The sequence below is a fragment of the Eucalyptus grandis genome, chromosome 6 (genome assembly GCF_016545825.1).
Source record: "Eucalyptus grandis isolate ANBG69807.140 chromosome 6, ASM1654582v1, whole genome shotgun sequence".
NCBI classification, from domain to species: domain Eukaryota; kingdom Viridiplantae; phylum Streptophyta; class Magnoliopsida; order Myrtales; family Myrtaceae; genus Eucalyptus; species Eucalyptus grandis.
Genome location: NC_052617.1, coordinates 9975656 through 9990859, shown reverse-complemented (window position 1 = coordinate 9990859; position 15204 = coordinate 9975656). Strand labels below are relative to the sequence as shown.

The window sequence follows — 15204 nt, the reverse complement described above, 5'->3', positions numbered from 1 at the left end:
ATTACACCGATGGTGTTTCTGAATCTCATCCAAGAAGAATATTAGGAAGCAATAAACGATGGCAGGATGGATATACATGAATGATCACCCTAATCTAATACTGTATAAGCGAGGGGTTTCCTTAGAGAGTTCACCACAAGTTCACATGCTGTATTTTATAAGAATAATGGGGAAAATTAGCAAAAAGTTTTAAATCTTTTATGATTGTGCCAATTCAATCTTAATTTTTTTTTTTTTTTATCAATTGAGTCCTCAACATTTTGTATTTATGTCAATTTATTTTATTAAGCTAATTTTGGCTAAAAATCATTAACGTGAACATAGTTATTTTACGCGGCATAATTGATGCTACATGAACATTTTTAATAACATTTAAATATTATTCTTTTCAATATTTTTCAATATTTTATTTATTTTTTCTTTTTCTTTTCTTTATATTTTCTTTATTTTTCTTTTCTTTATCCTCCCCCACTTTCCCTTCCTAGTTAGAGCTTTGCACAATTTCTGCATGGATTTATTACGATTTCTTGGATTAGATTTTTTTTTTTTTGGTTACCCTGGGAACCCCGTACAGTGGGCAGCCGGTGGGTAAACCCTGGATGACAGGTAGAGTCACCACCACCCTTGCCTGTCGGGTAAGTCATAGGTTCCTTTCCTGCAAGGCAGACGACGCCGTGGATCGAACGCTAGACCTTTCGTGAGAGGAACCAGCGACCAACCACCTATGCCGCCACCACAGGTGGTATTTCTTGGATTAGATTTTTGTATGCCAGCGATGTAAAAATTTCTTTACAGGAGCAGGCTTTGAAAAACGATTCATATATACTTTTTATGTTTAAAACGTAGATTTATTCTATAAGTATGGATGATATTTCCACATTATAAAACCGCTTGTATGAAAATACTTTTTGCATTGACAATGTATATCATATAAATATGAAAAAAAATAATCTAAGAACTAAGAATTGACTAGATTTAAGAGCTCAAAATCACAGGCAAGCAACAAGCAAAATGCTCTCCAAAGTGTCGTAAAATAGAATTAGCTTCATGCATGTGTCGTGCGTGCACGTTATTTTTCATTTCTTGTGCGATTTCATCGTGAGTTAATAATAAGATTTAATTGGATGAAGAAATAAAACATTCGATAAAATTTTCCTTTTTGCCATTATACGCAGTTTTAAACTAAGCAATCATAGAATGAACACTTTACTATTCTTTCAATAATTAAGGAAAAATATTTATTCGAAACTTAGATGAAAGATATGAGAGAAGGATGAGATTGATTGTCACAATGTAGGATAGTGCAGGTTGCATTCAACATGGCCATCACGCGCAATGGAAACCTGGCAACCTCAACTTTCCCAGAAAATATATTTTCTATCGAATCCCACAGGGTTCACTCAATTTTGCACCGTCTCAACGTACATAATTGACAACCGACCAACGAAAAAAAAAACATATTGATAAGGCATCACCCTATCCTAGCTACATCACCATAAGACTAATCCTGTATAGGCCATGGCATCAGGATTCTATAACGCCAATACCAAGGAGCCATGAAAATTTTCCTCAAGTAGTGTTTCTTTTCGGCGAGGCAACCCGAACTCTCCAAAGAAGTTATCCGCAGCTGGTCAGACCTCACTGGCTCATCATCATCATTCCTGTGCCAGCTCCAGAATGCATGTGTTGAATTCACAAGCTTGAGCTCACCGTGACCAAAGCTGGCTTCACGGAAGACAGACCACTCTGGCTGGGGGTTCTTACATCTGTAATGATACACAGGAGCCACATTAGCCTTTCCCGATGCATCTATTGAAAATTCATCAACAGGATGCCCTATCGAATCCCTAATCAATAGCTTTCTTTAGAGTGAGGACATACCTATGAGCTAAACCTTTTGTTCCCCCCATTGCCAACAGAAACGAGAACAGCACCGCAAGGATCCGGTTGTCCAGTATTGACACGTTTCTGTTCAGTGATGACCACTTAAAATCATGCCTTGTGCACATCAAATGACAATAAGAGATGAAAAAGTAAAGGTATAGGGTCATACAGATCGCTCATAAGCATGCACAGAACCTGCAAATACCATGTCCACCCCAGATGCATAAAGCAGTGGCTCCATTGCTTGCTTCATCCCATTGCCTTCTCCTTGGTGAAGGATGGTTACTGTTAATACCAAGGTACATGGAACAACAGGATCAGCCATGGAGTTTTACTGTGATCAACCTTTGAAAGATCAGCCTGTAGATTGAGAGTAAGAAATGTATTTTAGCAGAAAATTCAAAACCATCAGACACAAATGAGCACTAAATATCAGCACAAGTCCTTCGCATCAATATAAGAGAACAAAGAGCGACATATGATAGCTGACAATGAACACCTTTGCCTTTGACAACTAATATGGAGATTAATTCCCCATAGCAAGGTCAAGATTGAAAATTGCCTCATTAGCAAAATAGTAGCTAAATTTGATTTTAAATCTATTACTCTTAACAAAATATAATCAAGGATATATAAATTATAAACTTAATCTTTCCTATCTGTGAGACTTGTTACCTCAAACTCAGAATCCTAACTTTACAGATGGCTAACAGCACAAACTTCCTCCTTTGTAATCAGCGCATTTAATTGATTCACTACCGCATCTGTAGTATTGCAACAACTTTTGCATGACAAAGAAAAGGGAAATGCAGAATAACCTTCAACCAGTTATATTACTCTGAGTAGTCATCATAGTCGTGTATGAGCCAAGCATGATGACATGGAAGCCTGCCACCTCAGAAGAGTAGTATAGATTCGAATTCAATCCACTCTGCTCCTATGGCATCTTCCACCTAGCATTATAGGACTGAAATCCATCTTTAATCAGTGGAATGCTCTCCATCTCGTGGTTTCCTAGTGTTACCATCCAAGGCCTTGCACTTGCAAGTGGCTGCACCAGCTCACCAAATGTGTCCCAGTGATGCTGTATGTAAGCAGCATAGGACAGATCTCCAGGAAGGAGATGCACATTTTACTTGCATTGATCAATGTAGTCTAGTGTTGATTTAGTCCAGCCAGTTTGGCACAAATCTCCTGCAACAGCGAAAGCAACCGGAAGTTCTGCAGGAGGAGTCTTGAGCTGGAACTCAGGACCTTCTCCTCCACATCTGTAGAAGTAAACAGTGTTGCTCTCCAATGGCCCGATCACCGTGTGGTGTATCTTTCCAGAGCTATAAAATAGATAACTATAAGAAGTGCTCTCTCCTTGAGCTGTAGAGTCATATCGACCAGGTGATGTTCCATACTCCACGTATGAAGGGGAAGATTTACCATCAGTGACCCATGAGATGCACATATGTCCCTCTCCAGCTAAAGAAATGTGAACCTGCAAGAGGATTTTGATACCATCACGTAATGTATCAATTCAAGATGTTGGTGAAGCAGCTGGAACTCATCTCAGAACAATACTGAAAAGACCAACTATCGATGAATCCACTGCCCGTTAAGCGAATCAAGTAAACAAACTCAATAGACACATAAATTGAGAAAAACAAGAAACATATTGTCGTATGGCAGATTACTAACAGATCATTCAACACCTTGGCCTTCACCATAAATTGGCGATACTGCTGAAAATCAACATAGTTTACGAGGATGGTGTAGGGCGATAAGACTGACAGTAGTCATCACACCGATAAAGATAAAGATAGTAACTTTAGTAAAAAACGACTAATCTTGGTTTGTTGCCGTATGAAGTACCTAAGCTAACGTTAAATTTCCTTTTTCCCCTTTGTACTTTCCATTAGTCGAGATCCCTCTTTACGTCATTTGACACTCCACATCTCACAATCTTCACCACAGGATGAACCTCGAAGCAACTCCAGCTTCAAGAACACAACAAAAGGCTCCAAGAAAGTGACAATTTCAGAACTTGCAGACAACCGAGCCGAATTCAACCCCGCAACCGCAAAGAATTCAACAGAAAAGGACGACCCAGGTAATGAAGCCGTGCAAACTCGACAAATTCCATCCCCCCCGAAAAAGGAGGGCTTTCGAAAACGAAAGATCGACAGACAAAAAAAAGGAGGCGCGAGAATCGATAAGTCCTTCACCTGCTGGGGATAAGAAGAGGGCTTGCGGTCCCACGGGAAATCGAGGGTCTTGCGAGGCTGGGGCCGCACGTAATCGGCCGTGACGGCAGCCGAGAAGATGCACAGGAACAGTATTAAAGTCGTGATCTTTCCTTCCATGTCGACTTCCCAAATGCTTCTCCGTTTTTCAGGGAATGTTGTTCATTTCCAACGCCCGCGTTTTCTCCGCAGCCGTTTGTCTATGTTGCTTGCTTGCTCAGCCTGAGCAAATTACTCGGTTGGTAAAGTGGGAAGTGAAGTGACGCGATCGGACCGCCCCTTCAGGCCTTTGGTTCTGTGTTGGGCCTTCTTCTTGTATGGGGCCGTTTTCCTTTCCTCACAGCAATCAGCAAAAGTGATGCAGCTCTCTTCTCCGTTGTAGCTGTTCTCTGTAGACATTATTGCTCCTCGTCTTGTTCTGTTGCTGTTGTTCTTACTATGATTCGACCTTTTTTATTGTCTATATACTTTGGCTATCATGTGATTTCAATTATTTTAATAAAGTCTTTCTATTTATATGTAATGTCTAATCAAGTCATTCTGACAAAAAAATTAACTGATATAACCGTTGAACTATGCTGATGTGTGATGTGCATTAAATATTGACTAAGTTAACACCCATCATGAATAGTGACTTGGTGGCAAGCTGGCAGTGTACAAAAAAGTATAAAATTTGATTCATTCTCTATCCGTAAGGATTTGATAAGACATTTTGTGTCGGTAAAAGTACTTGAATTGAAAGTATCATGGGCTTGATGAGAAAAGTAGCGGAAGTACATGAAAAGTGAAGGGTCTCTCCTCTTATACATGCTTTCTTATTCTAAAGTATGCCCATTGCCAAGACCAAAGAGATGATTTTCTTGTTAAACCCTCGTCTCAAATGTAATTATTGCTTCTGCAGTTCCTTTTCATGGTGGTGTTTGCAACTTGGCACGACAGTCATACATAACATTAACCTGTACCACAATGATGATGTTTCATTGACTAGCATCCATCATTTAGAATAATATGAATTTGTGTAATGCAATCCAGCCTGATTGAAGTGCACAATGTACATCCAGCCTCAAGTAGATGAAACAGCTTTAACCATGGATCCTCACCATAACTTTCTCTTTGCTTTCATCCACCTTCCATCCCAGCATAATCAAGTTCGTCACTTCAAACTCACCCGCCTCCTCAAGTTCGCCAGTGCCGAGCGCATTATGAGTAGGAAATAGAAGTTGAGATCCATGAAGTCCTTGCATTCTTCAAACGCCACAATTATAAGTCACACCCTCATCCAAGCACTCAGCTGATTTCCGGTATGAGCACCTTTCAAAAGAGTTTGATAGTGCAAGGACGCGGCATATATATAGCTATTATAAGTCATGGCCTCATCCAAACACTCAGCTGTCGGTATGAGCACCTTTCAAAAGGTTTCATCAATCTTCAAAAAATATTGTGAAGTTTTCTCAATAAAGGAGACTTTAATTTGAGCGAGAAAAAACTTGATGCGCTTTCTTAACATCTTCTGAATGAAAGGGAAGCTGCTACTGGAAGGGAGATTAATTATATCTCTACATTTCCTGATGTTCCAAAAATCCTTACTTACACTGATCAGCATATGAATTTTGAAGTCCCTGAAGTTCCTACTTAGGAAAGCGAGTCTAAATCTCCCGCAAAAGATACTTGGGTAAGAATTATTGAAGAGAAGAATGTTAATGAGGATGTTCAGACTCGGGGGAGTTTCAATCTCTTGATCTTCAAGCTAGTACATTCACTGACCCAAGCATTTCAACCATTATCGAGCAACTCAAGGACAACAATGCTGCCCTGAAGGAAATAAAAGAGAAACAGGCTGCCATGGAAGATGATATGAAAATGATGAAGTCAAACTTGGAAAATCATAAGCATGTCCATATAGAAGTTGAAAAGAATATGGCTGTATTTGAGAATGTCTTTATTCAGTATATGACGAAGGTTGAAGAGACTCTAATTAAGTTGGAGTGTTATCGGCTGATTCGTGTCCCATTTGATCCATCTCAAGCTGCTGAACCTGCAGAGCAACCAGGCTCCCAATCCCAACCAACCTTCATATTCCAAATGAAACTTTAAACTATTTTTCAAGTTTTTTAATTAGGCTTGTAATGACAGTACCTTATTTGACCGTTCTGGATATTAAACAATATGTGGTTTGATTATGTTGTTCGCATTTGCAAATATATTTTTTAAGAAGCTGACAAAAGGAAAAAGGAAACAGAGAGAAGAAAAGGAGAGGGGAGGAGGGGGGGAGATGCTTATGCTTTTGTGATTCCATGGTGGCAATGAACACTGGACACCTTGCAAGAAGTGGTTAAACTCTATTAACTCTCTTAAATCTTGCAAGACATACTCAGAGTGTGAACTCCTTTAACATTTACCCTAGTTCATTTCCTATAAGATGCTATCCATGCTTAGTCGTATATTACAACTCTTCAAAACTCTTAAAGAGATTATCATGTGCATGGTTGTCCCTAGTATTAATTTTGGATATTGCTTGCTCGTAAGCATACAAACTACAAGCAATCACTCGCAAAATATTATTCTATCTGCATGAAAAGTTTCGTCATCATAAAAAAAGGAGGAAATTGTTGAGACAACCTCTTAATATATTTTGAAGTGGATAAAACCATCCATAATCTATCTTGAATCTGATGAATGCATAGAAGTGTTTTCTTTCAGGAACTAAAGTCCGCTTACTAGACCGCACACCAGCAGAACACACTTGGGAAATCCGAGAGCAACTACGTGTAAAAGGGAATGACATACAGCAGAAGTTTCGCAGCCCATCCAACCAAAAAAGCATACAACAACATTTGGAGAACCCAAAGTGGTAACCAATCTCTAATTCGCGATGAATGTGAATAGCATTGGGACGCAGAGAACTAAACTCAGCCAAGTAAAATGCACACCAGCAGAACGCGCTTCCCAAATCCAAGAATAGCAACCAGTGAAAGGTAATGATTACAACAGCAGTTTCAAACTCCATCAAACCAACGAAAATTACTAGAGCATATGAAGATCCAGGGAATGCGAATAGCAATTGGATACAGGGAACTAAAATCGGCATACTAGAATGCACCCTAGGATAACACACTTGGCAAATCCAAGCATATGAATGAGGCGATTGAGCATCAGTCGGTACCACGGGTTCATATCTAGGCCTTGGATACGAAGGAACAACTGCTGGCCGACATTGAGCCCCCTGTGGATGCGCATCAGGGTATTATCGCCGGCATTGGCAGGATCATCCAGGAAGGCGATCCCCTCAAGCAGGATCTCCTCCAGGACCCGACCGAATGGGATGATTGGAGCATCTGGAGCAGCATCCTGGGCTTCAAGTCTTGGAAATAAGCGATGAATTTGTTAGACAGAGTCTTTAACAAAACTAGCAAGAATTACCGATTTAAGTTCAAACGAAAACTGAATGAGCGGTGTGATGGCAAGCTTCTATTACAATTCATAACCAATCACTCTATGCATTGCGGAAGTCTTAACACATGAATGCACTGCAGAAGTGTAACCATGTAGTTGACCCACGGCTAATTAAGCTAATGAAAACATTTCTTTTGGACAAAATATAACATCAGAGGTCCTCGACACCTACAACCTTTCCCAATCCCACCACCAACACTTATTCACAGAATATACGTATAATTGAGGTCGCGGGAGTTTACCTCCTGATATCAGTGGAATCGTTGTTGGCCATTCGTTGCTCTTGCCTGAAAATGGAGAAAATATTTACCGTTAACCAATTACAAATTGACACGTATACATTGACATGAAAATAGAGAAATATTTTTACAGTCTCCCAATCCAACTGGACTTCTCTCTTCCTCCTCTTCCGTATGCAGCCACGAACCCAATCTCCGCCATTGCCGCCGGCGGAGTCGGCGTTCCGGCATCTCTCTAGCTTGGCGGTCTCCGCAGTCCGATTTCTCAGTTCTAGTTCTGGCGGCTAGGGCCTGGATTTGGTCGGAAGCGAATCAATGGCTGAAGCTGGTCTCTCCTTCCACCACTCAACACAATATCCATGGATTGGAAGCGTGCAGGTTTGTTCTGTCACGAGATGCGACCAAAACAGAGAACTATTGGGTGGAACAAGTTTCATTTGTGCCAGATCTGGAGCCTATGCGACCAAAACAGAAAACTGTTGGGTGGAACAAGTTTCATTTGTACCAGATCTGGAGCCTTGGCCACCAATTGGGTAGAAAAAGTTCCAGATCTGGAGGTTGTTCTGTCACGAGATGCGACCAAAACAAAAAACTACCATTGGGTAGAACAAGTTTCATTTGTGCCAGATCTGGAGCCTATGCGACCAAAACAGAAAACTGTCGGGTGGAACAAAAACAGAAAACTGTCGGGTGGAACAAAAACAGAAAACTGTTGGGTGGAACAAGTTTCGTTTGTGCCAGATCTGGAGCCTATGCGACCAAAACAGAAAACTGTTGGGCGGAACAAGTTTCATTTGTGCCAGATCTGGAGCCTTGGCCACCAATTGGGTAGAACAAGCTCCATTTGCGTGCCAGATCTGGAGCCTCGGCCACCAATTGGGTAGAAAAAGTTCTAGATCTGGAGCCTTGGCCGAAGCCCAGGATCATATCTACGTTCGAGTCAAATATCACGTGAGAAGATATATGAGAGGTAAGAAACGATTACCTTCCAAAAATGCTTCTCCGAAAAATTCTCGAAAAATTCTCGAAAAATGCTTCCGCAAGGAAAAATTCTCGAAAAATGCTTCCTCAAGGAAAAAGTCTCGAAAAATGCTTCCAAGGAAAAATTCTCGAAAAATGCTTCCAAGGAAAAATTCTCGAAAAATGCTTCCAAGGAAAAATTCTCGAAAGATGCTTGGCTTAAGGAGGAAGGAATTGTGCTTGACGATGAAGTGCCAGCGCAGAGGTTTAAAACGCGGTCTTTTGTGGAAAGATACATTTGACTTTTCTGACGGGAAAAAGCAAGCTGCTTTTCAAAAAACAATACACAAAGACCCATCTGGAATTTTTATGTCTCGTGTGCTGTACGTCGTAAGAAGATATCTCAATTGCAATTTTTTTCTCCTTTTCTTTGTAGAGTTTTAATGTCACTCATTTTTATAAAAAAGAATAAAAGCAGAGGTTTCAAGGCCATGAGATTTTGGATCAACGACCTATCGCTCGACCTTAATATTGTCAGTGAATGTAGAAATATAATGTTTCCCTACTACATACGAATTCTTTTTTGTGGTGGCAAATTTAATAAACGTTTATAAGTGTCGGAAAATAATAAGTAAAAAGAAATCTAGATAAGTCGTTGGTAATTTATCAATACTAGTAATTTTTGTACCAACTTATAACTTTTATTTGTATAGCTTACTAAATGCTCTTATTCACTAACTCTCATAGGAAATTATAAAGGGCAAGTACGAAAATATACCTCGTCTTTCACCTAATGACCACCATATATCTCTATTTTTGAAAATACCAAATAAGTACATGAGGTTTACCTTCGGAGACCATTTTGCTCCTTCATATCAATTATGCTTGTGTACAAAAATATCATTTTCTCCCAAATTCTTACACCCGCCCAAAAATGCTCAAATCCAACCAAAGACCAAACCATCCGAACCATAAGAATATGCTTAATGGGTTTGCAAGGGGGGCAATTTGGTCCTTTCAATGTGACTTTTCTTCAGGGATACGTAAGTGGTTATTGAATAAAAAATAAGATATGTTTATTTTCATGTTTTCCCAATTACGAACCACCATTAGATAAACTTGCCAGCTTATGTTAACTTAAATCATCCATTAGTTTAGGTTTTTTTTATCAACTCTTAATTGAGTACTTACTAACAGAAGGCCATTTAGCTGGTCTTAACGAACAAATCTGGCATGGAAACACGTCCCTTAAGGGTAAGCATTAGATATTCCATCATCCCCCTCTAATTTTTTGTTGAACTTGCAGGTGAGTAGTAGATTTTGAATCTGTACTGATCTCACGCGTGTTTGCCATAGTAAACAGGTACTAGAGCTTCAAAGTTATCTTACTCGAAAATATTTATAAGTGGCTACCGTCTTCATAATAAATTTTCAACATTTGTCTACTAAATAATGATGACCAAAGACATTTACAGACTTAACTAATATACTTTTCAAGAAAAGAGGAGAATACTTTCATATCGTGTCTACGTAGAACAATCGCATTCCATGCAGCTAAGCTAAAAATCACCAATAAAACCCAACTAATCAGCACCAATATGTGGATGCTGAATGGCCACTTGGAATGGATGCCCTAAAAACTCATCCACTGGCTTTTATGCATCCGGCTAAGGAAGAATTCCATGGCGACAAGAATTTTCTACGCCCGAGCAAAACCCCACCAAGACAATAATTTCAAATTTGACCCCACTAACGTCATTTCAAGAAGACTTCGGAGTTCTTAGCACTTATGATAAAGTTAGAGCCATTGTGCCCGAGCGAAAAACGTGGGATTCTGTCAGATCCTTTGTCTGCTGGTTTCCCTTTTCGCGTGACCGCAAATTATTTGACGAGCACTTTATTAAACTTAAAAATGTATTATCACTTTATCTTAAATTCCACAATAATTTAACTTTGGGAAATAATAACGTCGAGTACTTTTGCAGTATACATGTTTAGACGCGATCCAAATATATATGATGTAGCATAAACTTGAAAGGTTGCTTTGTCAAGACAAAAAAATGTTTAGAGGAAAATGAAATTAGTTTTATCTAAAATCCACTTAATTCAAAATTGATTACAAAAGAGATAAGATTGATAAAATAATTTTTATCTAAATGATTTTAGCTCTTTAATTCAATCAAATATCTTTTACAAAGAATGAAATAAAATTGAAACTAATTTTATCTAAAATCCGCCTAATTTGATATTAACTTGTTAAGAAACATAAGTGGAAATTTTTCCATGAGCTTTAATTTATTTTAAAATTTATACAGTAAATAAGGAGATATGGTCTTAAGTTCTAATTTATAGGCCGCGATTTGCATGCTCAATTCAACAAGTGTTTTTATCATTATTTTTCTACCCTCAACAGTTAACAACCCAAACGAAATGCTTTCGAAAAATTACATACACTAATATCAAATTAATGGAATACTCCATCCAAGGCGACTTAAGTTGCCCCATGCAAACACGCATTGTTCTGGTAGCAATCCCCGTGGGAAAATAGGAATATATTCTCCCAATCCGCAAGGCAAGTTGAAGTCATCTTTTCGTGGACGAGGGGTCGAGATGAAGTTGAAAATCTATGTGACCCCACCAACAGATCTTTCAGAGAAAATTTGTGTTGACGATTTGGCTGATTAGAAGACTTAGGTTGATATAAGTTGAAGCACTCTCCACCATCACTTAACTCGCTTGCATGCTAAAGCGAAAAACGGGTGGCATCAAAGCCTCGGCCTCCTCTATTTCCTCTTTCTTTTACATTCCTCCCTTCCTTTTACTTCATCTATTTGCCCTCCAGACCAACACGATGCCTTGCTCCATTTTCAAAAAGTCCTTTTTGCTTGATAGACCAGTAAAGTCATTTCAAATTCGTGAACCGCTGTCCTCGAGCAATTGTTCTCCAGCAAAATCCAGGGAAATCAACCAGACCGTGTCTTTTCTTTTGCCTTTCTGCGAGGTAACCGTAATTATGACAAGCGCCTAATTAGACTTAAAGATATTTTATCACTTTATCTTAAACTCCAGAATAATTCAACTTTGAGAAAAATAAATCTCAAGTACTCTTGTATCATACGTGTTTAGACATGATCCAAATATATTTACTAGAGGCTTTCAAATTGCTGTGGGTTGTTAATTAGGTAGCCTTTCTTGATGAGTAAAACAACCTCCGTTTACAGTCTATTTCCTTCCGTGACTAATTAAATCTTTTAATTCTAGCTTCGAAAACCAAAAAAGAAAATGTGCAGCTTGTCAAAAACAAATATGTTTAGAAGAAAATGAAATTAAAAATAAATTTTATCCGAACTCCACTTAATCTGAAATTGAATTCTTACAACAAGATAAGATTGATAAGATGTTTTTATTTATTTATTTATCTAAACCGTATAATCTCTTTAGTTCAATCAAATATCTTTTACTAAAAAATGAAAATAATCTTATCTAAAATTCCACTTGATTCGAAATTAACTTATAAAAAACAGATAACTGGGATAGTCGATAAGTTTTAATTAATTTTAACACAACCTCAAGTTCTGATTTGTAGGCCACGTTTTGTATGTCCAATTCGACGATTGTTTTTATCGTTATTTTCTACGCTCAACGGTTAACAACTCAAATAAAATACATGTGAAAAGAAATAGACACTAACAAGTTGGAAGGCTGGGTGAGCCCACCGACAGCCCAAAGAAAGTTAATGGTATACTTCATCCAAGTCAACGCAAGTTGCCACCTGCAATCACGTACATTTCTGGGAGTAATTAGGGGAAGAAAACAATAAATATTCCTTAACCCGCAAGGAAAGTAGAAGTCGTAAGGAGACGGAGTTTTAGGACGTGCAAAGTAACACTTCAATTTCTCTATTGTTTTATTCTTTTATTCTTCAGAACAAAAAAAGAACAAAAATTTATTTAGTAATGTCAATTATTTTTTATATTTGCTAGAATAGAAAAGTAATCGGGAAATAGATTTGGAATAAAAATAAGAAGTAAAAAAATATAATTTCTTATTTTCGGAAATAATTTATGAAATAAGTTATTTTCTTATTTTCTTTTATTCTTCTTTCTTGTCGCTCCATGCCGTCCGCCGCCCCTGCAGCTGCCGCCCTATATACGAGGAAAGAATTGTGAATAACTCTCCCGTAGTCGTCTTATGCAGTTGGTTCCTAAAGAGGAAAACAGGTAAATTAAAAAAAAAAAAAAAGTAAACTGACTTCTCCGCAAGACCTGATGGGCGAGGATAATGAACGTCAAGCTGATTTCTATTCGGAGGCTTATGGACATTTAATATGTACGATTTGCAGAAGCTGGTTCCCAAGACAACTGCCGGTCTGGAAAGTCATTTGTCGGCTGTTGAGAGTCAATTGTGGAAGCGCAGCCTGAGAAACTTGTCTGCTTAGGGTTTCATCTTTGATCATGATGATAGGGCTATTACTTTTGTGGAAATTAGTTTTTCTTTATCGAATTTATCTTCTTCTTTTTTTCTCACCAAATTAGATCATTTGATCAAATTAAGGCGAAAGGAGTTAGTTTGATAACGAAATTATCCTTTTTTTTATTGAATTATTGATGAACTATTATTGATTTCTTCGCAAAGTAGACAAATATGAATTTCCTTTATAACAATTATCAATTTCATAGGAATTTTTTTTTTTGGAAATGCAAATCCATTGTTCATCTGTCACTGTTCATCTTATACTTCATTCATCCACGGCCATTCATCTGCCCCGTCTGCCACCTAAGAGTTGGGCTTCTCCAGTGACCGCCACCACCGCCTAGGGGTCGCGCGTCCTCGGCGACCACTACCTGAGGCGACGTGACCTTAAGTGAGGCTGTCCGATAACTAGATCTGGCCGTCGGCGATTGGCTAGCGATCGACCTCCACCGGATTTTTAATTTTCATACATAAAAATAATTTAACGAAAGCTCCTTATAAATCTAGATTTTATTGAACGACATTTGCAAGTTACAATCTATTAAACGTTGTAACATTTCGAAAAACTCTTTTATCTCAAAAGTTTTGCATTTTCCTAAGATCATTTCTCCAAAATCGGACCAAACGGCCCCCTACAAACTTTCCCAATCCCACCACTCAAATAACACTTATTCACAAAATATACATATAATTGAGGTCGCGTGAGTTTACCTCCCGATATCAGCGGAGTCGTTGTTGGCCATTCGTCCCTCTGGTCTTGCCTGAAAATGGAGAAAATATTTACCGTTAACCAATTACAAATTGACACGTATACATTCATATGAAAATGGAGAAATATTTTTACAGTCTCCCAATCCAACTGGACTTCTCTCTTCCTCCTCTTCCGTATGCAACCACGAGCCCAACCTCCGCCGTTGCCGCCGACGGAGTCGGCAGTGGCGCGGCATCTCTCTAGCTTGGCCGTCTCCTCCGTCCGGTTCCTCAGTTCTAGTTCTGGCGGCAAGGGACTGGATTTGGTCGGAAGAGAGTCAATGGCTGAAGCTGGTCTCTCCTTCCACCACTCAACACAATATCCGTGGATTGGAAGCGTCCAGGTTTGTTCTGTCACGAGATGCGACCGAAACAGAAAACTACCATTGGGTAGAACAAGTTCCATTTGTGCCAGATCAGGAGCCTTGGCCACCAGTGACGACGGCTCATTCACACAACGGCGGAGGGAGACGCACTTCCAAATGTGGAACCGTCGTCGCTCAACGGCCAGATCTGGTCTGCTGCTCAACAGCTTTGCCGCTGACCGTGGTGGCCACGGTGGGGCGGTGGCTCAAGGATGGTGGTAGGGCGGCTTGGGCGATGGACGAGAGTAAAGAATAGCAATAGGGTAAGACGATACCTTCGAATAAAACCTTCGAAAAATACTCCACGAATAAAACCTTTTCGATTTTTCTGCTCAATGAACGAAGCGTTCATGGAAGAGGTTTTAATCGCGTTTATGTGAAAAATACGTTCGACTTCTCTAACGGGATAAAAAAGACGTTTGAATCGTTCAAGTCAATTTCGGCGTGCGGAGTCTTTTTTTTTTTCCAGTAAGTCACAATCCTTGAAGATACCATTCACACGTGACCCATCAATTCACAGGGCCTTCTAAAGAAAAAAAAAAAAAAAAAAAAACTAAATTCAGACGACGGAGCCCTGTGTACACAAGCGGGTTTCTATTCTCCAAAGTTAATATCACTGATAAGTCAAAATTGATACACATATAATAATAAATTTATCTTAAATTCACAAAAAATCTTAATTTAATACCCTTATGATAAATTTACCTTCCGTTAATTTCCGTTAAATTTGACTTATATCATAAAAAAAAATTTCTAATTGAATGACACGTAACAATTGATAAATATATTAATTTGGATTTTACCCTTCATTTATCAGAGGTGCACCCATTTGTGATTATTTGAATTAAC

General features: G+C 38.8%; 2 protein-coding genes and 1 pseudogene across 2 annotated transcripts; all 3 read right to left on the bottom strand.

The window, feature by feature from the left end:
* Positions 1-1321: 1321 nt before the first annotated feature.
* LOC104448290 lies at positions 1322-4250 on the bottom strand (annotated as a pseudogene).
* Positions 4251-6964: 2714 nt separating this feature from the next.
* Positions 6965-8741, bottom strand: LOC120294673. The gene is made up of 3 exons (XM_039315053.1): positions 7939-8741; positions 7811-7855; positions 6965-7476 (listed from the first exon to the last, which is right to left on the bottom strand). Exons 1-3 carry the CDS (start codon positions 8007-8009, stop codon positions 7191-7193), a joined length of 402 nt encoding a protein of 133 aa, XP_039170987.1. The 5' UTR covers positions 8010-8741; the 3' UTR covers positions 6965-7190.
* Positions 8742-13940: 5199 nt separating this feature from the next.
* LOC120294743 lies at positions 13941-14582 on the bottom strand. Its single transcript, XM_039315220.1, has 2 exons — positions 14085-14582; positions 13941-14001 (listed from the first exon to the last, which is right to left on the bottom strand). The coding sequence occupies exons 1-2, from the start codon at positions 14394-14396 to the stop codon at positions 13948-13950; spliced, it is 366 nt and encodes a 121-aa protein (XP_039171154.1). The 5' UTR covers positions 14397-14582; the 3' UTR covers positions 13941-13947.
* Between the last annotated feature and the right edge of the window lie 622 nt (positions 14583-15204).

Excerpts from the sequence above, each read along its gene's own strand:
- LOC120294673 (XM_039315053.1), bottom strand. The coding sequence starts at position 8,009 with ATGGCGGAGATTGGGTTCGTGGCTGCATACGGAAGAGGAGGAAGAGAG. Across the intron at positions 7,856-7,938 it reads TCCAGTTGGATTGGGAGACT|GCAAGAGCAACGAATGGCCA; the intron begins GTAAAAATATTT and ends CTCCATTTTCAG. Across the intron at positions 7,477-7,810 it reads GATTCCACTGATATCAGGAG|ACTTGAAGCCCAGGATGCTG; the intron begins GTAAACTCCCGC and ends CTTATTTCCAAG.
- LOC120294743 (XM_039315220.1), bottom strand. The coding sequence starts at position 14,396 with ATGGAACTTGTTCTACCCAATGGTAGTTTTCTGTTTCGGTCGCATCTC. Across the intron at positions 14,002-14,084 it reads TCCAGTTGGATTGGGAGACT|GCAAGACCAGAGGGACGAAT; the intron begins GTAAAAATATTT and ends CTCCATTTTCAG.